This window comes from Onychostruthus taczanowskii, unplaced genomic scaffold (assembly GCF_017590055.1).
Source record: "Onychostruthus taczanowskii isolate IOZ18803 unplaced genomic scaffold, ASM1759005v1 scaffold117, whole genome shotgun sequence".
NCBI classification, from domain to species: domain Eukaryota; kingdom Metazoa; phylum Chordata; class Aves; order Passeriformes; family Passeridae; genus Onychostruthus; species Onychostruthus taczanowskii.
In genome coordinates this window covers 1,209,058-1,232,315 of record NW_024498318.1, presented here as the reverse complement: position 1 = coordinate 1,232,315, position 23,258 = coordinate 1,209,058, and the positions used below count along the sequence as shown (strand labels likewise).

At 51.8% G+C, this 23,258-nt stretch overlaps 1 protein-coding gene across 1 annotated transcript in view; it reads right to left on the bottom strand.

Moving 5' to 3' along the window:
- Nucleotides 1-23,258, bottom strand: part of ALMS1 (ALMS1 centrosome and basal body associated protein) — a 38,973-nt gene that overhangs the window by 15,322 nt on the left and 393 nt on the right. The window contains exons 2-9 of the mRNA XM_041427613.1: nt 21,808-22,338; nt 19,174-19,309; nt 15,752-17,083; nt 14,711-14,841; nt 7,499-9,701; nt 6,305-6,430; nt 4,868-5,032; nt 1,667-2,652 (exon numbers count right to left, since the gene is read on the bottom strand). Of these exons, the coding sequence (XP_041283547.1) occupies nt 1,667-2,652; nt 4,868-5,032; nt 6,305-6,430; nt 7,499-9,701; nt 14,711-14,841; nt 15,752-17,083; nt 19,174-19,309; nt 21,808-22,338 (5,610 nt within the window). The remainder of the gene's footprint in view (nt 1-1,666; nt 2,653-4,867; nt 5,033-6,304; nt 6,431-7,498; nt 9,702-14,710; nt 14,842-15,751; nt 17,084-19,173; nt 19,310-21,807; nt 22,339-23,258) is intronic.

The window sequence follows — 23,258 nt, the reverse complement described above, 5'->3', positions numbered from 1 at the left end:
AGAGCAGGGAGAAAACCCCCAGGATATGCCCTTCCCTGCACTTCCATGCAGCCTGGGCAGTGCAGGAATATTCCTGGTGGGATGGGAGCATTCCCTGCTCTCCACTTCAGCTCTGCAGCTGCTGCCACACGGCAGCTCCAGGAGGAAAACCCCCAGGGATGCTCTGGAGCTGCACATGCAGCAAGCTGGAAGCAGCATCTCTGGAAGCAGGGATGGAGACCTGCCTCAAACCACACATCTGCACTAAAAATACAAATAAATCTTCACTTTTCCTCAGCTAAACAGCCCAGAAGTGACCAAAATTGGAATTTTTAATTAAAGTTTTATATTTTGCCATCTATCTTCTCTCACTTCTTATTTGATGGTCACGTATCCTCAGATGGATTTTTTAAAAGAATATTTCACCAGCAGATAAAAAATGTGAGTTTCTAAAGCCATGGGGGTTCAATGAGCCTTTAAAGGGTTTATTCCCCATAGCATTAATTCCATTTGTCATTTCACAGGTGATTTAACAGGTTAAAAAATCAGATTTGGGTTTAAGGTTCAATGGACCCTGAAAAACTATCTTCTGAATGGAAGGTGGAATAAAATCATCTTCTGAATTCTACAGCTGTGCCAGAAATGTTGGATCCTAATGCTGGTGTTCTGGCTACTAGTCCTAACATTGCAAAGTTCAGGACAGTTTTGTTTTACCTTCAAATAAATGTTATGAATAAAAATATTGAATAAAATATTTTTAAACCATTCTTCACCTTCAAAAAGATTGTTTCTCCCCCAGATTTATGTAGTTATTGGCATTATTTTTAATTATTTCATAATTCACGGGCTTATTTGACAAACAGACTTGGAGTTATTTCTATAAAATAGAATAGCTGATTTCAATTAAATCTGGTAGTAATGACACCAGTTCCACTTTAATCTGGAGATACAAAAAAATGAAAAAAGTAATTCAATATTCCTCACATGTCCTCTGCTTTTCAGCATTCCTGTGTATCACAGAACCCCTGAACTCTGTAATACCTTACTGAAATCACCAAATCCTCTTTAAGAACATTTCCATTTCTCCTGCCAAGGGCAACAGCTGAATTCACCTGAAGGAATTCTTCCCTCCCCTTCCAAACAGCTGCAGAGTTCTCACCTGGAATTCTCAGCTCTTTAAAGAAAAATAATCCACGACCAACCAGACAAAACAATTTACAATTTTTTTACAAGCCTAATAGCAGGGAAATTCCAAAATTGTGTGGATCCTTGCCCAGGGATGCCTTGGCTGCAATTTCCATCAGATTTACAACCTCATGTTGGGCAGTGCCCAAGGACCAGGGACAGCAGGATCTGTTCCCAGGGACAGCAGGATCTGTCCTCAGGGATCAGGGACAGCAGGATCTGTTCCCAGGGATCAGGGACAGCAGGATCTGTTCCCAAGGGAATAGAGACAAGGAAGGAAGCCCAGGTGGTGTTTGCCAGCCTGAGCTGCTGCCCTGGCTCCTGCAGGACCCTGGCTGGGGCTGCCCCCATGGATGGCAGAACCAGTGATCCCCTACAAACCAGTGATCCCCAGTGATTCCCAGAGATTCCCAGTGACTCTCAGTGACTCCCAGCTCACAGAGCCAGCAGCAGTGGGGATTCCCGTGGGGATGGGGCAGGGCTGGGCTCAGGGAGCTCTTACCTGGCTCTGCTGGTGCTTCCCGAGGCTCTGAGCAGCCCCCTGGGGACACGCCCCAGCCCCTGCTGCTCCACTCTGCCCGTGCCACTTCTCGGAGCGCCTCTTCTGCTGGCTGATGGCACAGTAGAGCTGGGCCAGCCGTGGGGACAGCCCTGGGGACAGCCGTGGGGCCGGGCTCGGGGTGTCGGTGCTTGGGGCCAGCCTGTGCTGCCCGAAGGCCCGGAGCAGCCTGGCCGTGTCGATGGTGGACAGGGACAGGGAGCTGCTGTCCCCGGAGGCAGGGGAGGTGTCCCATGCCGAGGTGCTGCAGCTGCTGGGCTCTCCGCTCAGCCTGCTCTCCGAGGAGCTGTCACTGGGGATGCCCAGGTGCTGCTGCTCCTCCAGGATCCTGCTCAGGTGCTGGATCACCTTCTGCCCCGGGCTGCTGCTGCCATGGCTCTGTCCCGCTCCCCTCGGCTCCCCGCCGCTCCCAGAGCCGCCTTTTCCCGCCAGCCCCATTTCTGGCCGTTCCCTTCCCCGGATTTCCTCCTGAGGAACCTTCTCCCCAGCTGCTGTGGGTGCCAGGGCGTGCCTGACGGGGTTCTGCAGGAGCCTGGCCAGCCGATCCAGGCGCTCCACGAGGGACAGCTCGCCGTTCCTGCGGAGCTGCTGCTGCGTGCCCTGGCGCTGCAGGAACCTGACCCACAGCTCGTCCAGGCTGCCCCCGGCGCGGCCCCTGTGCCGCGGTGCCTTCCCCCCGCTCTCCTGCCCGAAGGACGCCCTGGCACCGGGCTCCTCGCTCCTGCTGTCATCAGCCTCTGCAGGGAGGGCGAAGAACTGCCCCTCTGTGCCCTGGGGGGCGCGGGGACCCCGCGGGCAGCGGGCAGGCTGTTCATTCCCGGCTCTGGAGAGCTCTCTGCCACGCCGGCAGCAGCTGTGCCCGGCGGGCACGGCGCGGGGCTCAGGGACACCACGGGAGGCTTCCACACGCCGGGAACCAGCTGGGAGCTCTGCAACACACAGAACACTTCAATGCTTTGCTGCTCTGCTTCAAGTGGAGGGTTTTCATCCTAAAGCTCCCAAAACACCACAAAGGACTAAAAGCAGGATCACCGAGCTCATTCCCGAACGCAGTGAACTTGGAGATGAGCTTTGAGCATTATTAAAATCACATGAACAAATGTTTTCTGTCTTTTGCAACATGGAATCCAAGGGAATATTCCATCCAAGTGAATCTGGGGAGGAGTCTAATTCCACCTCAGGGAAGTGCCCTGACCAACCCTGAACTGAGCCTGTATTTAGTCATGGAAGGGACCCCAAAGCCCATCCAGTGCCACGGGCAGGGACACCTCCCACTGTCCCAGCCAGCCTGGCCTTGGACACTGCCAGGGATGGGGAAGCCCTGGCCATCCACGAAACACACACAGCATGAGCAGGACCGCTCTCCAAAACAGCTTTAAAGTGATTTTTAATATCTGAAAACCATCCAGTTTTAAAATGTGCCTTGTGTTTTTTGTAGAAAGGCCTGGGTGGTTGCATCTCCTCCCTTCCCAGCACAGGGGCTGTGGTGGAACACAGAGATCACGGATGCTGCAGCCAGGCCCAGCCTCACTAACTCTGGAAGTGCAGGAATTTTTCTTCCCATACAAGGGCAATGTTTATAAACTTGTGTAAGAGGCTTCCTCCACATCCTCCTGACAAATGAGATCAGGCTTGGGAATGCCAGGCAGAACTTTGCTATTCCTGGCTTTTTAGAAAGTTACCAAGAAATGGAAGGAATGTAAACAGGCAAAAAATAAGTTTGTATAGAGAAACTTTTTTTTAAAAAAAATACATAACTTGCATAATTTTAAGCTCTAGACAAGCTCTGTGGGTAGAGGTAATCTTATATTAGATCATCTAAAAATACAGTTGAAGAAGTCAGGGAAGATTTAAGACAGGCAAGTCTTTCTTCTGAAAGCTTCTTTAAAGTTCCAGCTGCACTGGCTGCCTTCACAAAATATTCTTTCTCCTTACAGTTCTTTTCTTACCTTGCTGTGATGGGCCTTCAGACCATCACAGCAATAAAAAAATGTTAGGAGATAATTTTATGTTAACACTTTTGTTCCCCTCTCGTTTTTATCCAGGTTATTGATGTTGCAGCCTTACATAATCATTGCAATTTTCCTGTGCAAATAAAAATTGTCTTCTGGAAACACCAAAAGGAAGAGAGGAAGAGCTTCAAAGAAAAAAAAACCCAACCTCAAGTGAAAAAAGAAAATGATCAGATGGAAACCCTCTCAACACATCAGGACAGGAACCATCAGGACAGCAGCTGCTGCAGGAGTGGTCTGCTCCAGCCTCCTGTGTGCAGAAGCCAGCACCAGCACTCACAGTCAGGGCTTGTGCTGCACAGTGCCCACCAGGGTTATTTCAGCTGCTGCCACCAGAGCCAGGGCACCCAGGGCTGGGCTCAGCCTGAGCCCCTGGGGCAGCATCCTCAGCAAACACAGCCTGGAGTGCAAACCCTGCCCTTCCTCCCGGGGCAGCTCCTCCAGCCAGGCAGGGACAGGGCAGGGCAGGGCAGGGATGGGACAGGGACAGGGCAGGACAGGACAGGGACAGGGACAGGCACAGGCACAGGCACAGGGACAGGGACAGGGACGGGACAGGACCAGGGACAGGGACGGGACAGGGGCAGGGACAGGGATGGGACAGGGCAGGACAGGGCAGGGACAGGCACAGGCACAGGGACAGCAGCACACTGACTGCAGCTCGGGGGCACACAGGGCACAGAGGAACCTAGGGAATCCCAGCTGGCTGCAGCCACAGGGAATTCCTGACAATCCCTGGAGACATGGGAATGCCAGCAAATACTGATGGCCAAGTTTTCCATGGAATCCTGGAATGGGCTGTGTTGGAGGGATCTGAAATCCCACCCAGTGCCACCCCTGCCATGGCAGGGACACCTCCCACTGTCCCAGGCTGCTCCCAGCCCTGTGCAGCCTGGCCTGGGACACTCCAGGGATGCAGAGTCCCGAGCCTGCAAGGGAAACCTGGATTTTATCAGTCAGGGAGAAGCAGAAAGACAGGAAGAGAAAATGGAGTCAAATTCAGCATTGTCTGGCAGACTCAGCAATGTCACCAGAACCACGGATCCTGAAGTGTCAAATCTTTTGCTCTGACTTCCTTCACATGTATGAACACACAGAAACAATTACGAAATTAAATCCACATTGTAATTACCTGCAGAGTGTTCCAGTGGTGCCCTGTGCTCCTCAGCCCAGGCCAGCTTAGGCCCGTGGCCATGGCCTGTCCCTCTGTGCTGGGCAGCTGCCCTGGCTGGAGGGGGCTCACCCCCCACACGCAGCACTCGGGCCAGGAGCCCTGCAGCAGGAGCATCCTCTGAGCCTGCAGAGAGAGAGCAGCGTGAGTGCAACAGCAGACCCAGAAATGGCACAATTAACCTGCAATCAGGAGCCCTGCCAGCGTCCCAGGCCAGGCTGGGCTTGGAGCAGCCTGGGACAGTGGCAGGTGTCCCTGCCACGGCAGGGTGGGATGGGATGGGCTTTAAGGTCCTTCCCACCAAACCACTCCATGACTCCACGATCCCACGCCTGTCTCAAGGTTAGAAGCCTAGAACTGTCCCCACCAATTCCTCCTCCTTGCCAACCCCTCCTGGTTACATCCCATGGATTTCCTGCACTCAGGTCCTTCAGCTGCTCCCCCTGAGCTGAGCCCTGAGTGCAGCAGGGACTGGGAAAAACAAAATGTATTTTTCCATCCTGCTGTACGTTTTCCTAGAACCTTGTGCTGCTTCATTTGCATAGTGAATTTTTATATATGGCACCATCATTTCTGCAAAACAACAGATTTGCATCACATTTGTTTCTCTCATTTTGGACACATTTCCCTAGATAAACTTGAAAAAGGTCAAGAGCAGAGATGCCTAAACCATGCCCAGCACAATTTGTGGCCATAGTGACTGATCTGGGCACTTCTGGCACTGTTGGATCAGCCTGATCCCTCGGTCAGCACTGCTGGAATTCAGGAACTGGAATCTCTTTTTGTCTACAGACCAAACTCTGGATATTAAAAAGCTCTGAGTGAAACCAACCTGCAAATAAAACCCGTGAGAACCTGCAATAAAAACCTGTGAAAACCTGTAATAAACCCAGTGATCCACTCTTTGCAGGACAAGTGTCAGAGATCTGCAAGGATCCCGAGTGAGCAGTAATTCCCAGAGGAAAGCAAGGGATGATCAGGCTGTAAACAGAGTGCTGCTCCCTTCCACTTCAGAGTGGAGCAAGAACCCCCTGCCAGCCCAAAAGGAGAGCAGAGCCTGCAGGCAGAGCTGCCCTCATGGCTCACACACAATTCAGACAATCCACAGGAACACCCATCCAGCCTGGATGGAGGTGCAGTCCCATCCAGGCTGGATGGAGATGCAGTAAGAACCCCCTCCCAGCCCGAAAGGAGAGCAGACCTGCAGGCAGAGCTGCCCTCATGGCTCACACACAATTCAGACAATCCACAGGAACACCCATCCAGCCTGGACAGAGGTGCAGCAAGAACCCCCTCCCAGCCCAAAAGGAGAGCAGAGCCTGCAGGCAGAGCTGCCCTCATGGCTCACACACAATTCAGACAATCCACAGGAACACCCATCCAGGCTGGACAGAGTACCTGAGCAGGAGCTGGCTGTGCTGGCCTCAGGCTCCCCAGGGCACACGCTGCCTCCTGCTTTCTGGAAAGGCACGTAGTACATGCCAGAGCTTCCCCAGGGCTTGTAGGGCAGCAGCAGGGGCTGGGCTGGGGGAGCAAGGCAAACAGTGAGCAGGAGCCAGGCTGGAGCCCCTCATGCAGCAGGGCAGGGCCTGGGCAGGGTGCTCCTGCTGCTATAGCCTGAGGAATACCTTGTTCTTCAGCAACAGGGATTGCTGTTTCATCAGCTAAATTTAAATAATTTCTTTTTTTTAATCCCCACCCACAGGTAGAAGGTTACCATCCCTTACCTGGAAAACCAGCTGTACCTATTCAGTATTAAAATGGTGATCAGGGGGGCAAACAGTGACTTACAGAAACATCCCCTGTACCCACAGAGCTCCCAGCTTTTCCCAGTTTTGCTCCTTTTAAAGGAGCAGGGATGTGTCCCTCAAGCCAATAAAAGCAACAACAGAGCCCAGTACCAATCACCCCTGGGGTGGGAAACCCTGTGAACATGCACATCCCCCTGCTGACAGACAGCCCAAACCCTGCAGTTTTCTGTTTTATTCTATTAAAAGCAGCAATGTGCAGATTTCCCTCTGATCTTTTGGGGCTATCTTGACTAGAGAGTAAATCAGTAATCAGATCCAGCTCTCAATGAACTCCAAGTGAATCAAACAAACCATCTAAACACAAACACCAGAAAATACTCTCCAACCACACTTGGGACACAAAGAATTCAGTTCTAGAGAAACCTGAACTGAATCCCAACTCTATCCACACAAATCCCTCCTGACAAGGCTGGAAAACCCAAGTTTCAGGGTTGGGTTTCCCCCACATATGAGCAACTTCAAATATCCCAATTATCTCAGGGATGTTATTTCCACAAAAAGCTGGGTTAGGTTTTGGGCTCTGACATTTATCAGTATCTTGACCTTGTGCAGATTCAAGAGCACAGACACCCACGAGACAGGAATGTGCTCACCAGGCTGCCTTGGGAAGGGGGGAATCAAAAACCCAAGTTTAAGGGTTGCAACTTCAAATATCCCCATTATCTCAGGGATGTTATTTCCACAAAAAGCTGGGTTAGGTTTTGGGCTCTGACATTTATCAGTATCTTGACCTTGTGCAGATTCAAGAGCACAGACACCCACGAGACAGGAATGTGCTCACCAGGCTGCCTTGGGAAGGGGGGAATCTCCTTGTGGGATGGAGCTGCAATCCCAGGAGCTTCAGGGCTGCTGGGGAGCGACGGCTGCTGGGCAGCACTTCTCCCCTCCTGGGGATCAACACAGATTTCTGCTGAGAACGTGGCTTTTGTAGGACTCTCCGTGGTGATCTGGGTGGCAGCATCAGAAGTCCTCGTGCCAGGCTTTGCAGGAGGGGCAGAGCTGGGGATGCCCTGGAGCTGGGCTCTGGGCCTGCCCTGCAGCAGCAGCTCCTGCCCGGGGGAAAGCACCCGGCTGGGATCTGCTGGCCCAGCTGAGCTGGGCTCCTCTGGAACACCCCCAGCAGGAGGGGATTTAGGAACACCTTCCACTGAAGCTTCTGGAGCTGCTTGTAAAGCCACTGCCCAAGCCTTGCCTTGAGGTTTGTCCCACACCTTGACCCCGTTCCCAGCACTGCTGGCACTGGGGTGACCGACCCTGGAGGAGAGGGTGATGTGCACACAGCTCAGGAATCTCCTCACTGGCGCTGAGGGAGCCTCAGGCGTGGTGGGCAAAGCCTCATCTGCAGGTGAGGGGTGAGCAGGACCCATCTGCTCCCTCACAGCCTCTTCTGGAACGAGAGGTGGCTGGTCAGGGCCTCTCCTGCCCTCTGCCAACACCCCAGCAGGGCCCTTCAGCAAGCCCCTTTGTGCAGCTGCACCCGGGCCCTCTGAGCCCCCCCGGAGCCGGGGGTGCCCAGGGGGGATCTCCTCCTGCCGGGATGGGCTCAGAGGAGGGGGTTCAACGGATGGCTTCGTTTCCTGGCTGAGCCCCCCGGCTCTGGCACCCTGCGTGTGCCCCTCAGCCACAGCTGCAGGCAGGAGCCGGGGCTGCTTGGCACTCGGGGTCTGTCTCTTCCCGGCGTGGGTGCCCCCGGGCTGCGGGGCTGTTTCCTGAGCCGCTGCAGCTGCAGCCCTGGCAGCAGGGGCAGGAGGAGCCTCGGCAGCACCCCCAGTGCCAGCCAGCGCGGGGCAGGGGGCACAGCCCTGTCCGAGGGCTCTGTGCCAGGGCTCTGTGCCCAGCCTCTCCTCCCCGGGCAGGAGCCCAGCCAGGCTCGGGGGGCTCAGGGTGATGGGGGTGCTCGGCTTGCTCAGCTCCCCGTGGGCACGGGGGGCAGCTGCAGGGCTCCCTGCACAGGGGTCCCGTGCCAGAGGGGCACGGAGCTCTGCCATGGCACTGGGGTGCCCCACGGCCGGCTGCTGCCTGTGCACCTGCAGGTCAGCAGCACTGCAGGGCTTCAGCTGCACGTCCTGCAGGTCAGCAGCACTGCAGGGCTTCAGCTGCATGTCCTGCAGGTCAGCAACATGGCAGGGCTTCAGCTGCATGTCCTGCAGGTCAGCAGCACTGCAGGGCTTCAGCTGCACGTCCTGCAGGTCAGCAGTGTTCCAGGGCTTCAGCTGCATGTCCTGCAGGTCAGCAGCACTGCAGGGCTTCATCAACTGCATGTCCTGCAGGTCAGCAACATGGCAGGGCTCAGCAGCACTGCAGGGCTTCAGCTGCACATCCTGCAGGTCAGCAGCATTGCAGGGCTTTAGCTGCATGTCCTGCAGGTCAGCAACATGGCAGGGCTTCAGCCGCATGTCCTGCAGGTCAGCAGTGTTCCAGGGCTCAGCAGCACCCCAAGGTTTCAGCTGCATGTCCTTCATCTCAGCAGCATTGCAGGGTTTTAGCTGCACATCCTGCAGGTCAGCAACATTGCAGGGCTTCAGCTGCATATCCTTCATCTCAGCAGCATTGCAGGGCTTCAGCTGCATGTCCTGCAGGTCAGCAGCATTGCAGGGCTTCAGCTGCATGTCCTGCAGGTCAGCAGTACCCCAAGGCTTCAACTGCACATTCTGCAGGTCCGTAGTGTTCCAGGACTCAGAAGCACCCCAAGGTTTCAGCTGCATGTCCTTCATCTCAGCAGCATTGCAGGGTTTTAGCTGCACATCCCGCAGGTCAGCAGCATTGCAGGGTTTCAGCTGCATGTCCTGCAGCAGGGAGCAATCCCAGGGAACAGCTCTAGGGAATGGTGCTGCTGGTGGGGAGCTGGGCTGGAGGAGCTCCCGAGTCCTGGAGAGCTGTCCATGCCTGTCCCTGGGACACCTGGGAGCCTGGACACCCCCCAGGTCCTGCTCCTGCTTCCTCAGGTGCTCAGAAGCTGCTTCCAAACCACAGAGCCAGGGATCCTGAAAAACAGAGCACGGTTCAGGGGTCACGTGGAGAACGTCCCACCCTGGCCAAACCTGGATGGGAAAAGCCAAAGATGAGAGCTGTGACCAACCAAGAGTTTGTTGTCAGGAAGGGAACCCAGCTGGTAAGGAACCAGTGAAACTTTACCCTTTCAAAGTGCCAAGCCACCACTCCCAGCCAGTTCCCATTTACAGGAGGTGCTGGTCCCACAGGAGGTGCTGCCCTGGAGCACAGCAAGAGCAGCACTCACTGAGCTGAGATCTCCTCACTGGAGCTGCCCTGGCTGAACAGAGTCACCCAGAGCTGTTCCCAGCCCTGGCAGGGCAGGCTGGGATCTGGGCAAGGAATTCCTGCCTGGGAGGGCGGGCAGGGGCTGGGCTGGGATTCCCAGAGCAGCTGTGGCTGCCCCTGGATCCCTGGCAGTGCCCAAGGCCAGGCTGGGCACTGGGAGCAGCCTGGGGCAGTGGGAGCTGTCCCTGGCACAGCAGACTGCAGGAGCCAGGAGCAGCAGCTCTCCCACCCCTGCCTGCAGTTCTGTTCCCAGTCTGGGGCAGGATCAGGGAATGCTGGCAAGGGACAGGACACAGACAAAATTCCATGGGGATCCAGCCCTCCCATCCCCTGTCCCTGTGTGTGGGGCTCAGGCCACCACCCTCCTGTGCACAGAGCTTCTGCAGTGGCCCCAGGCTGCACCAGAGGATTTTTAGAAAGGATTTCAGGGAAAATCTCTGCCTGGAAAAGGTTAGCAGGCATTGGAACAGGGAGCTGGTGGTGCCACCATCCCTGGAATTGCACAAAAATGTGTGGGTGAGGCACGTGAGGATACTTTGGTGCTGGTTGATGGTTGGACTCGATGATCTTGGAGGTCTTTTCCAGCCTGAATGATTCCATGATTCCAACCACCAACATAAATTTATTCATTCAAGTGTAACCCAAAATTCCAACACTTCCACTGAAGAGAGTAAATCTGAGATAAATGTGCTGCCATGGAGATGGGCCAGATAAGCTGAATTACAGAAAAAAGACACAAAAAATCTAGGTTATATTTACTTTTTCCTACTGATTGGGCCAACTGTGGAAGCAGCAGAGTGTATTTCAGTCATGAAGCACCACGGGCCCCTGGGTGATTATATCCCCATCAACCACTGGGAATTTGGCAACAAAAAGCAGTGGGAAACATTTTTGGTGTAAACCAAACACATAAAAAAGTATTTCACAAGAGCTTTCCCAGCCCTTCTCCATCCCAGATGTCCTGACAGCAGCGACTGCTCCAGCAGGGCCTGGATCACTATCCCACTTCTCCATTCCTTTATGGATTTCAAGGCAACAAATGGGATTATTTGGCACTTCCTGCAGCCACGAGGGCCTGGGGAAGAGCACAGGGACAGGGAGCAGAGCTGTGCCAGCACAGGGATGATCCCAAACCTTCTCCTCCCTGCACCACGTGCCAGTTCAACGGCCTGAGGTAATCCAGAGCAACTCCCACCAGCGAGAGCAGGCACAGAAGTTGTGATAAACTCATCTTCCCAAGCCTTTCACATGTTTTATTGTGCCTGTTATGTGTCATCCTTCCAAAAAAGCTCCCTGTGCCATATGATCCACAGGAGCCTGCAGAGCAAATTTAGAGCTACAACTCTGTGAACTTCCTGGAGAAGTGAGAAAGCTCAAGAGTGGAAAAGTACAGCAGGGAGTGGAGGAAAACACTGCACCAAGGGGGAAGGAACTCACAGGGAAGGGAACAGGGAGCACTGGCACCCTGAAATACAGGTGGGGGGATCAGGTCCTCAATTTAGGAGGAAAATCCTGAGGTTGAAGGTGCTGGAATTGTGTTTACATCCAACAGCAGCTCCAAACCTGCCATGGCAGGGACACCTCCCACTGTCCCAGGTGGATCCCATCCCCAATGTCCAGCCTGGCCTTGGGCACTGCCAGGGATCCAGGGATTCTCTGGGAATTCCAGCCCAGCCCCTGCCCACCCTCCCAGCCAGGAATTCCTTGCCAAGATCCCAGCCCAATCTGCCCTTTGCCAGTGGGAGCCATTCCCTGTGTGCTGTCCCTGCAGGCCTTGTCCCCAGTCCCTCTGCAGCTCTCCTGGAGCCCCTCCAGGCCCTGCCAGGGGCTCTGAGCTCTGCCTGGAGCCTTCCCTTCTCCAGGGAATATTCCCAGCTCTCCAGCTGTCCATGTTGACTATTCCAGGGGTTTTGAGCCCTCCAGAGCCCTCCAGGCCACGTTTGCAGCCCCTTGCTGTGCCCACCCCAGGCCCCTCCTGAACCCTCTGCTCAGCCAGACGTGGGAAACCCACAGGGAAAATGGGAACTCTTCCCAAGTAAAACATCCCAGAGAACTTCCCCAGTGCCCTGCTCCTTTCTGTGCCCTCAGAGTTCACACCCTGCCATGGCAAACAAGGAAATGCCAGGCAAGTCCAGTGGCACCTGGATTCCTGGAGCTGTGGCCTCTGGAAGTGAGAGGCAGACCTGAACATTCCCAAAAAATGCCCCAGCCTGCCCCACAGGCAGCACAGGAGCTGTTTGCCCCAGCTGTAGGAACAGTTTGTCCTCCTTGCTCTTAAAATTTTCAGAGAAGGAAAATGTCTTTTCCTCATCTTTGCTCTGTTCTTTTTAAGTCCATGCAAGGCACTTTGGCTCTAAAACTTCCACCCTTATTGTACACAACAGTTCCAATCAAATTTACAGGAGAATATTGTGCCTGGCTCTGGTTTCTCTCAGTGCAACAGTTCTGAACAATCTGTATTTTTCAGTGACAGTGTTTGTCTTGGAGGGAGAAGCACATTTATCTTAAGTACAACAAAAAAACCCAGTGACCTTCACTCTGCAAATTCAAAACCTTTTTTAATCTCAAATTAAAAACATTGCAGTGCAAAAGTGTTTTTGAGATCAAAGCACGAGGTGCTGTGGTTGAACTAAAGCAATTTCTCAGGAGCTTGGTTTGCAAAATTATGGTGAATTTCTTCTTAGTCTAAATGGGGATAAAACAATCCCCAGCTGACACTGAGTCACAGGAGGGTAAAATCCTTGGTTCCACACTGCACAGAGCTCTTTCTAGGGACAAAGCTGTGACCAAACAAAATCTAAAAGCTGGGGGGAAAAGCTTTGATGCCTCTGCTTTTGTGTTTGTGCTTTGTTTCTCTTTTTAAGAAATCTGAATTTTAAGAAATGTGAATTTCTAAAACAAATAATATTTATAATACTATTCTATATTTAATAGTCTATATTATGTAATATATAATATTAAACTTTATATGTTATATATTATTAAAATATATTATAGTATATTTATAATTTATTTATGTAATAATTATAAATAAAATAGTCACTTTCTTTTTCCCCAGCTGCCCAGATATTCCACCAGTCTGGGAATACCTGGGAAGTTTGGCCTGATGGCTTTTGGGAGCTGCTGTGTCTCCTCCCAGCACTGCTGATGCAGAGAAGCTCTGAACACAGAGTGCTCCTAAAGCACTGACTGTCACTCCTGCTAATGCAGGGCTTTTAATTAAAACAAACAAACCAACCCCTGCTGCTTTTCCCGGGAGGCAGGCAGGCTGCAGGAGAAAACAGGGAAAAATCAAGGGAAAAAATCAAGAGGAAGCTCTTCCTAAAGCTCAGGGCACTTGTCTGAACCACCAGTCCCTAAAAACCTTGCCCTCATCACCCTGGAGAGCAGAGCAGTGCCAGAAATGGCATTTGAAGTGAAAACAGAGGTAACGCACTCCTGCTCAGAGCAACTCCAGCCCAGCCATGCATTTTAGAATGAACTAGAACACTCCAGAGGAGATGCACCAACCGTGGCAGCTGCAGGGCTCGTTCCCCCAGACAAGCAGAGCTGCAGAGCCTGAACCTCCTCAGCCCTGAGCCCAAATCCCTGAGCCAGCACAGACACCCCACGCTGCCAGACACCTCCCAGCTCTCTGGAGAGCATCCTGTGCCCAGCACTCCTTGCTTTCCCCAGCATCCTCACCTGCAGGACCTGGAGCAGCCCCTTCCCTTCCCCTTTCCATTTCCTTTTCCCTTTCCCTTTTCCCCTTCCCCTTTCCCTTCCCCTTTCCCTTCCCCTTTCCCTTCCCCTTTCCCTTCCCCTTTCCCTTCCCCTTTCCCTTCCCCTTTCCCTTCCCCTTTCCCTTCCCCTTTCCCTTCCCCTTTCCCTTCCCCTTTCCCTTCCCCTTTCCCTTCCCCTTTCCCTTCCCCTTTCCCTTCCCCTTTCCCTTCCCCTTTCCCTTCCCCTTTCCCTTCCCCTTTCCCTTCCCCTTTCCCTTCCCCTTTCCCTTCCCCTTTCCCTTCCCCTTTCCCTTTTCCCTTCTCCCTCTTCCCTTTCCCCTTTCCTTTTCCCTTCTCCCTTTTCCCTTCTCCCTCTTCCTTTCCCCTTTCCCTTTCCCTTCCCCTTTCCCCCTTTCCCTTTCCCCTTTTCCTTTCCTTTTCCCTTCTCCCTCTTCCCTTCCCCTTTCCCTTTTCCCCTTCCCCTTTTCCCCTTTCCCTTTTCCCTCTTCCCTTTTCCCTTTTCCCTCTTCCCTTCTCCCTCTTCCCTTTCCCCTTTTCCCCTTTCCCTTCTCCTTCTTCCCTTTCCCCTTTCCTTTTCCCTTCTCCCTTTCCCCTCTTCCCTTTTCCCTCTTCCCTTCCCGGAGCCTCCCAGGCCCCGCTCCAGGGCAGTCCCCGCGCACACCCGCCCTGCTGAGGGTGCTCCCTGCACACCCAGCTCCCACCACAGCCCCAGGACCTTCCCAGGCCCCGTCAGCACCTCCACAAACATTCTGTGCAAAGAACTGCCCCAGCCCACCCAGCACCAGGAGCTTTGGGCACTTTCCCACAGCAGCACCAACTGTCCCCCCCCACACCTCTGTCCTTCACACTTCCTCTGGGAATGTGAGTGTCACCCCTGAGTGACAGCAGCTGAGTGTCACCCCCAAGGCCAAACCACCCCAAACTGCCTGGGAAAACCATAAAACCCCCAAACCCCCAAGAGCAGGCACAGCCCAAGCTGAGCTGGTTTGTACCTTGGCTGGTGTGGGTTCCCTGGTCTTTGGGAGCAGCTCTGCCTTGATTCCCTCCATCCTGAGCTGGGTCTCTTCATCCCAGTCTGCCCCACACTCCTGGGACCGGCTGGCCAGTTTCAGCTTCACCCAGGCTGCCAAAAACACAAACCAGGAGAGGTTCCATTTCGTGCATGAGAACAGTTTTTAACTTAAAGCCAAAGCTGTGCATTTCTGGTTAGCCCAGCTGAGAGAGCAAAGACCACAACAAATTCCAGAGCTCCTGGAACGACCAGGAATACAACAGCAAATGGCTCCTTGAATCATTTATTTGGGGAGATGGATCTAAGGCTCTTCCCTGGTTCTGTCATCCTCAGTCTCACACACAAGTCAGAGCTCACTCACACAATCCCTTCCCAAATTCCTGACTTAATAACTGTGTGGACAAAATAATTCCTTACAGTGATATCAGGAAAAGAAGGTTTTCAAACTGGAAAAGCCCAGTTTTATCACAGCACAGAAGATTCCCCAGTGTCCTGCTCCTTTCTGTACCCTCAGAGTTCACACACTTCCCATGGCAAGCAAGGAAATGCCAAGAAAATCCAGTGGCACCTGAATTCCTGGAGCTGTGGCCTCTGAAAGCGAGAGGCAGACCTGAACATTCCCAAAGAACATCCCCCCAGCCTGCCCCACAGGCACTGCACAGGACCCTCACCAAAGCTTTACGTGGGTTCTGCAGGTAGCTGGATGGGATCAATCAAAATATTTCAGCACTTTAGAGAAAAGAAGTGTCTTACTGGAACAATTGTTCCAAAGTCAATCCTTCTGATCTCCTTAAACTTCAAACTATTTCCCATCTTTTCCTCACCAAAGGCTGTAAAAGTCCACTAATGAAGTTCAGTGGGATATCCTTTAATAGTCAGGAGATGACTGGGAAGCATCCCGCACTGGAGCCCTGTCCCGTACACTGCACAACAATCCCCTTCGAGCAGGGAGCAGCCTCGGCGGCACAAACCCCCCCAGGCCGTGCCGCTGACAACCCCAAGCCCTGAGAGGCGTTCTCACCTCGGATCTTGCTCTCCTGCTCCTCGGCGCTCCGCAGGATGCGGCTGGCCGGGGCCCCGGGGGCGGCGGTGCGCAGGAGGCGGCGGACGCGGGCAGCCAGCGAGTCTCGGCTGCTGCTGCTGCTGCTGCTGCTGCTGCCGCTGCTGCCAGCCGGGCTGCGGGCAGCCCCAGCCCCGGGCACGCTGCCCTGCACCGCCCCGGGGGCACTGCCCGGCTGCTGGCAGCGCCCAGGCTCCCGCAGGAGGCTCCGGACCCGGGCACTGAGGGAATCGCCGCTGCTGCTGTCCTGGCTGCCCCGTGGCGCTGCTGCCCGCCCAGCCTGGCACCAGGAGCCCTGGGAGCCCCCCAGGCCGGCGGGGACAGGAGGATGGCCCAGCCGTGGAGCTGTGCCAGCGCTCAGGCGGCTCCTGGCACTGCCCTGTGCCGGCCCCACATGGGCAGCCTGGCTCCTGCCCGTGGTCACACTGCTGCACCCTTCCGGCTCCGACCTGCCCGCGGATTTCCCTGGCCTCGGCTCCTGGGCCGTTCCCCTCAGCCCTTCCCTGCGCTGGGAACTGACAGCCAGAGGGTGTCCCCATGCCAGCTGGCAGCTGGCAGCATCCAGAGGGGGCATCCCCAGCCCCTGTCCCCGCACACCCCTTGGGGTCACGGCCTCATCCCACGACAGTCTCTTCTGCAGCTCGGGGATCCACTCCTGGCCCAACCTGGAATCCTCGGGATCCTCCTCCCTCCCAGCCAGCCGCGGGGGGGACTCCCCAGGCTCCCTGCAGGAGGCTGTGGGGCAAGCAGGACGGCTGCAGCTGGCAGTGAGACCCTCCACCTGTGCCAGCAGCTCCCGGAGCTCCTGCAGCACCCCAGGTCCCAGCAGGGACTCCCTTTCCTGGCCCTGGCTGCTCTCACTTCCCACCCCGGAGCTCGAGGATGCCCTGTCCAATTCCATCTCACTCCCAGCCCCAGGCAAAGCCCCCACAGCCCATCCCTGCTGGCTGCTGCCCGAGCTGCTGGACCCCGGCTCAGCAAGGGCACCCCGAGCCCCTCTCCCCCCAGCCCGGGGACCCCGGCCCGAGGAGCAGCTGGGCAGGTCTGGTGCCCCAGAGCATCCAGGGGACCCCTCTGCAGCCCGGGCCGGGCCACCTGGGGCAGCCTGCTCCAGCTGGGGGCCTGCCACGCTGCCCTGGCTGGATGGGGGATCCCCAAGGAGCTCCCGGGGGGACAGCAGGTCCCGGTCCTGCTCCGAGCCAGCCTCGGAGCCCACGGCGAGGGACACGCTCAGAGGGGACACGTCCGAGCCAAAGCTGGCCTGGGACATCTCAAAGGCTGGCAGCAGTGCACCTGCAAGGGAACGGAACACTAATGAGTATCTGGAGGCTCCAGAACACAGCAAACATCCCTTCCTGTGCTAAGGGCACACAACGGGAGGGAAGAACTCAAATACTGGAAAATATTTCAGGTGCCTCCTTAGGATGAGACCTGAACAAGATTTCTGTGAGAATTGTCTCCTGAAAGAAATCTCAGGAGTACTTCAGATAAATATCAAACAAAATCTAAACTAATGAGAGAATTAGAGAATATCTAGAGCTGGATGGGATCATCCATCCCGCCCCTGGCCCTGCACAATCCCACCCTGTGCACCTGGGTTTGGAGCAGTGTCCAAACCCTCCTGGAGCTCTGGCAGGGCTGGGTGTTACAAAACCACAGTAATTTGGGTGATGATGATGACGGATGGAGTTAGCATCAGATCTGGTCAGTTATAAAAACACTGACAACACTTCATCACACTGAACACACCAAGAATGCAGAAGAAACCAAGAGTTATTCTCTCCCAAGAAGAAAGAGTGGTGCCAGTCCTTCAGGATACGAACCGTTTCCTCCTGAAGGACTGGGGCACAGAGAAATGAGGGAATGGGGCCGTGTCTAAAAGCACAGGCACGCTCCTGAGGGGGGCAGCCTGCAGAGGTGTGCTGGGATGGCAGAGGATGGTGCCCGAGCCCCGGGAGCGGGGTCCGTGCCCCCGGCTGGACCCCACACGAGCGCCGGCCCTCAGGAGAGCGCTGCCCCCGAGGCCGGGGGAGATCCCAGAATCGCAGGACAAAGCCAAAGCCATGAGGGCATGCGCTCCAAACGTGTATGGAACACCACGAAGTACAAAACCTAGAATTGAAACTGCTAGTAACATGTGGTAATGTTAAAGAAAAATATAAAAATATATGAAAATATAAAAATTATAAAAATATATAAAAATATAAAAATATATAAAAATATAAAAATATAAAAATAAAAATAAAAATATATTAAAATATAAAAATATAAAAAATATAAAAATATACAAAACTATAAAAATATATAAAAATATATAAAATATAAAAATATTAAAATATTAAAATATTAAAATATAAAAATATAAAAATATAAAAATATAAAAATATAGAGTAAAGCTTTAGTAATATATAGTAATTAAGTATTATGCAGTATTTAGTATATAGTATTTGGTCATATATAAAACAAAAGTTGTAAAACAGTAACTAATCCTTCTTCTTCACCTTCCTCATAAGTTTAAGTAATATTATGTAATTAAATAAAAAAGCCCACATTACAAACCATGAATAATTAGTTATTAATAATAACCTAGCCCAATAATCACTACTTAGTTATTAATTAATTATAATTGTAATTAGCTATACTATAGAACAATAACAATAATATATATTATAGTATTCATAATATTTGTTCTATAATTTTACAATAATAATATAACAGCATATATATTAATAATATTATATAATAGTATAGAACATATATAATACTATTAACATATATAATAATGTTATACAATATATATAGAACAATACAGTTAGTATTAATAACTAATTACAGTTAGTTATTAATAATAACCTAACCCAATAATTAGTTATTCACTAAATATAATTAGTTATTATATATATAACAATTATAGTTCTATAACAATATATAACATACATTATTAATATTAGTTATATAATAATATAATATATGATATGATATGACATGATATGATATGATACGATACGATATAGCATGATATAATATATTATATGATATAATATGATATAATATATTATACTATATGGTGTAATATTATAATATAATATAATATCATATAATATCATATCATATCATATATAATACACATATCATGTAATATGATATGATATGATATAATAATAATATAATATAATATAATATAATATAATATAATATATAAGACATATATCATGTAATATAATATGCTATAATATAATGCACTATAATGTAATGTAATGTAATACCACATCCTATCACGCCATGTCCCACCATACGATACCCATAATACAATTAGTAATAATTAGTTATAATTAGTCCCTGGTACCAAGCTAAGGCAAGGAAGCAAAGCCCCAGCGCCGTACCCTGAGCCGGCGGGGGGGGCTGCAGGCTCCGCAGCGGCCACGGGGAGAACTCCAGCTCCGGGAGGGGCCAGGGGGGCACCAAGGGGGCCAGCAGGGTGCCCGGGGACCGCTCGATGCCCAGCCTGCGCAGGTACACCTGGGGAGACACAACACCAGCGCGGGGAGCAGGAACGCAGAGGTGTGGGGTGAAAACACGGGCGTGGGGTGAAAACACGGGTGTGGGGTGAAACACGGGTGTGGGGTGAAAACACAGAGGTGTGGGGTGAAAACACAGAGGTGTGGGGTAAAAACACGGGTTTGGGCTAAAAACACAGGTTTGGGTTCAAAACACAAAGGTTTTGGCTAAAAACACAAAGGTGTGGGTTCAAAACACAGGTTTGGTTTCAAAACACAGGTGTGGGTTAAAAACACAAAGGTGTGGGTTAAAAACACAGGTTTGGGCTAAAACCACAAAGGTTTAGGCTAAAAACACAAAGGTTTGGTCTAAAACCACAAAGGTTTGGCTTAAAACCACAAAGGTTTGGGCTAAAACCACAAAGGTTTGGGCTAAAACCACAAAGGTTTAGGCTAAAAACCCAAAGGTTTGGGGTTAAAACACAAAGGTTTAGGCTAAAAACTCAAAGGTTTGGGCTAAAACCACAAAGGTTTGGGCTAAAACCACAAAGGTTTGGGCTAAAAACTCAAAGGTTTGGGCTAAAACCACAAAGGTTTGGGCTAAAACCACAAAGGTTTGGGCTAAAACCACAAAGGTCTGGGTTCAAAACACAAAGGTTTGGTTCAAAGCCTTCTCCCTCCCCACTCAGCTGCTGCTCAGGAAGCAGTGGCAGGCTCGGGAATTCCAGGCAGCAGCAGGGAAGCTCCTCATTTTTTAAGACAAGTTGGGTCAAACCTTCCAGGCAGATAGTTGGGAGCACTTTTGTCAGAGCTGGTTTACACAGAAACCTTATATGCAGGGAAAAAACCAGCCTTGACTTCATCACCTGTATGGCAAATGAATTTCAACTCATCCACACTATGTCCTAAACTAGCCAGGAAAATGAAATAAATTCCTTACACATCACAGCCAGCTCCACTTCCTACGATTTTATCACAAACTTCCACGCTAACAGCCAGATAAGTGACCTGATCTCCTGCACCTTCCAGGGATTTATGGGAGCAGCATTCCTCAGAACTAGGCTGGAGAGTGTGTAATTATAATTAGGAACAGAAGTCATCTCTCTGTCTCATGAACTGCATCTCAAACACCCTCCCTCCAATATTTATATTTGTTTCACCACGGGTTTGCAGGGACAACAGAGTGGAAAGAGCTTCCAGAGCACATTCCCAAAGACCTGGTGATTATGGAGTCATCTTGTGAGAGGAGCAGCCTCTTACTCAGAGCATAATTACATGCTTGTCATTACCATAAATCTGCATCTCATTTGCTCCACCACTCCCAGCTGTTAATGCCCTGAAGGTGGCTGCAGCCCCAGCAGAAACCTGGGTCAGCCACAGGACAGAAAGGACAGAAGGGATCAAGAGGCTCTGAAAGCTCCTTCGTGAGGAACACGACAAGAATTCAGAACTGGGGCCTCAGAAACTGGAGCACAGTGAAAAAGCAGTGAGAAAATCACAGGGAAAAAGAGATTTCATTTCCCAGGAGTCGTGTTGGCTGTGCAGAGCTGGGGTGGTTCAGGCTCCTCGCTCAGCACCAAGCCTGAGCTCACGTTTGGACAAGGAGAGCCTGAGCTGTGAGAGAGCCTGCACGTCTCCCTTCTCCCTCCTCCTGCTCCCCTGGTGCTGCACTGAGCCCTTCTCTGACCCACACACAGGGTAACTGGGAGGTGTTTTCAAAACTTCTGTTCCATGAGAAGGGTGAGACAGTACAGATGTTAGAATTCACACCATCACGATCAGGAGTTAACTATTTCCTAATTACAATACACAATACAATTACAAGCAAGTGTTTCTTGGCCTATCAGCTTTGGCCACACCATGCTGTAAATGCCTTAAAGCCAATAATCCAAAATTACCCCTCCTGGGTCCCTCTACAATGCATCTTTGACAGTTCTATTTCTCCAAAGTGTCCAGTCTCCTTTGCAAAGCCATCCTTTCAAACCTGTTTCCAGCTCCATTTCTCTCTCAGTGTCTGTCCTATTCCCTGGCATTTCTAAGTCAGCATTTCTTGTCTCACAGTTTGCACACTGGGGGAGCCTTCTGTCAGGCTTTGAGAATTCTCCACAAATCCATTTCCCACACCCTGACACTCACCTACCCCTGGCAAAGACAAGAGGCCTTTCCCATATCCAACCCTGTCTTTGTCCATGTTAAATATTACTGGAAGTTATTTTTCCACCTCTATTTAAGATAAGCTGAACCAGTGTCATGGATGAAATTCACTGCAGAACAACCCTGTGTAAAACCAGAGCCTGTGGTGATTAGATCCTCTCCTAAAAGAGCAGTGGGGGGAGATGGAAAAGTGAAAAACAAATGGAAAGCTCTGAAAAACAAGTGGAAAATGCTGAAAAAACCATATAACTGAAAATAATGGATAACTGTGGCAAAAGAAATGGTGAACTCTGGGAAAAACACGGATAACTGGGGAAAAAAAATGGATAACTCTGGAACCAGAGTTGGAACTAGAGCCAAACTTACCGGAATCCTTTCTTCAATATTCAGCTCTTCCTTCTTGGGAGTCTCCAGGGCTGCTCCAGGGGGGACGGGGCTGTCCCCTCCTGCACTGGGCCTGGGCACCACCAGGGCCCCCTGAGGCTCCCCAGGACCATCAGGAAAATTCAGAGTCTCCAAGGAAACGGCTCCAAAGCTGTCCATGGCGTCGTGACCAGTGGGAATACTGAGGCTGAGGGGCTGATTTCCCTTCTCCTCACACTCCTGGTGCTCCTCAGCCGGGGAGCTCCCGTCCTTCTGGAGCTGAGCAGCCCTGCACACAAACACGTCCGGGGCCGAGCTTCGCCTCGTGGCGCCGGGCACATCTTCAGCACGAGGAGCAGGCAGCACCCTCGGTGGGGTGGAGCTGTCAGAGGCCCCCAGAGCAGGGCTCCCCTGCCCCGGGGGCTCCCCCGTGCCCTCTGCTGCTGGGCTCACTGCAGGCAGGGCTCTGCTGCTGCTGCTGGGATCGCCCACAGCTGTTAATGCCCTGAAGGTGGCTGCAGCCCCAGCAGAAACCTGGGTCAGCCACAGGACAGAAAGGATCAAGAGGCTCTGAAAGCTCCTTCGTGAGGAACACGACAAGAATTCAGAACTGGGGCCTCAGAAACTGGAGCACAGTGAAAAAGCAGTGAGAAAATCACAGGGAAAAAGAGATTTCATTTCCCAGGAGTCGTGTTGGCTGTGCAGAGCTGGGGTGGTTCAGGCTCCTCGCTCAGCACCAAGCCTGAGCTCACGTTTGGACAAGGAGAGCCTGAGCTGTGAGAGAGCCTGCACGTCTCCCTTCTCCCTCCTCCTGCTCCCCTGGTGCTGCACTGAGCCCTTCTCTGACCCACACACAGGGTAACTGGGAGGTGTTTTCAAAACTTCTGTTCCATGAGAAGGGTGAGACAGTACAGATGTTAGAATTCACACCATCACGATCAGGAGTTAACTATTTCCTAATTACAATACACAATACAATTACAAGCAAGTGTTTCTTGGCCTATCAGCTTTGGCCACACCATGCTGTAAATGCCTTAAAGCCAATAATCCAAAATTACCCCTCCTGGGTCCCTCTACAATGCATCTTTGACAGTTCTGTTTCTCCAAAGTGTCCAGTCTCATCTGCAAAGCCATCCTTCCAAACTTGTTTCCAGCTCCATTTCTCTCTCAGTGTGTGTCCTATTCCCTGGCATTTCTAAGTCAGCATTTCTTGTCTCACAGTTTGCACACTTCTGTCAGGCTTTGAGAATTCTCCACAAATCCATTTCCCACACCCTGACACTCACCTACCCCTGGCAAAGACAAGAGGCCTTTCCCATATCCAACCCTGTCTTTGTCCATGTTAAATATTACTGGAAGTTATTTTTCCACCTCTATTTAAGATAAGCTGAACCAGTGTCATGGATGAAATTCACTGCAGAACAACCCTGTGTAAAACCAGAGCCTGTGGTGAT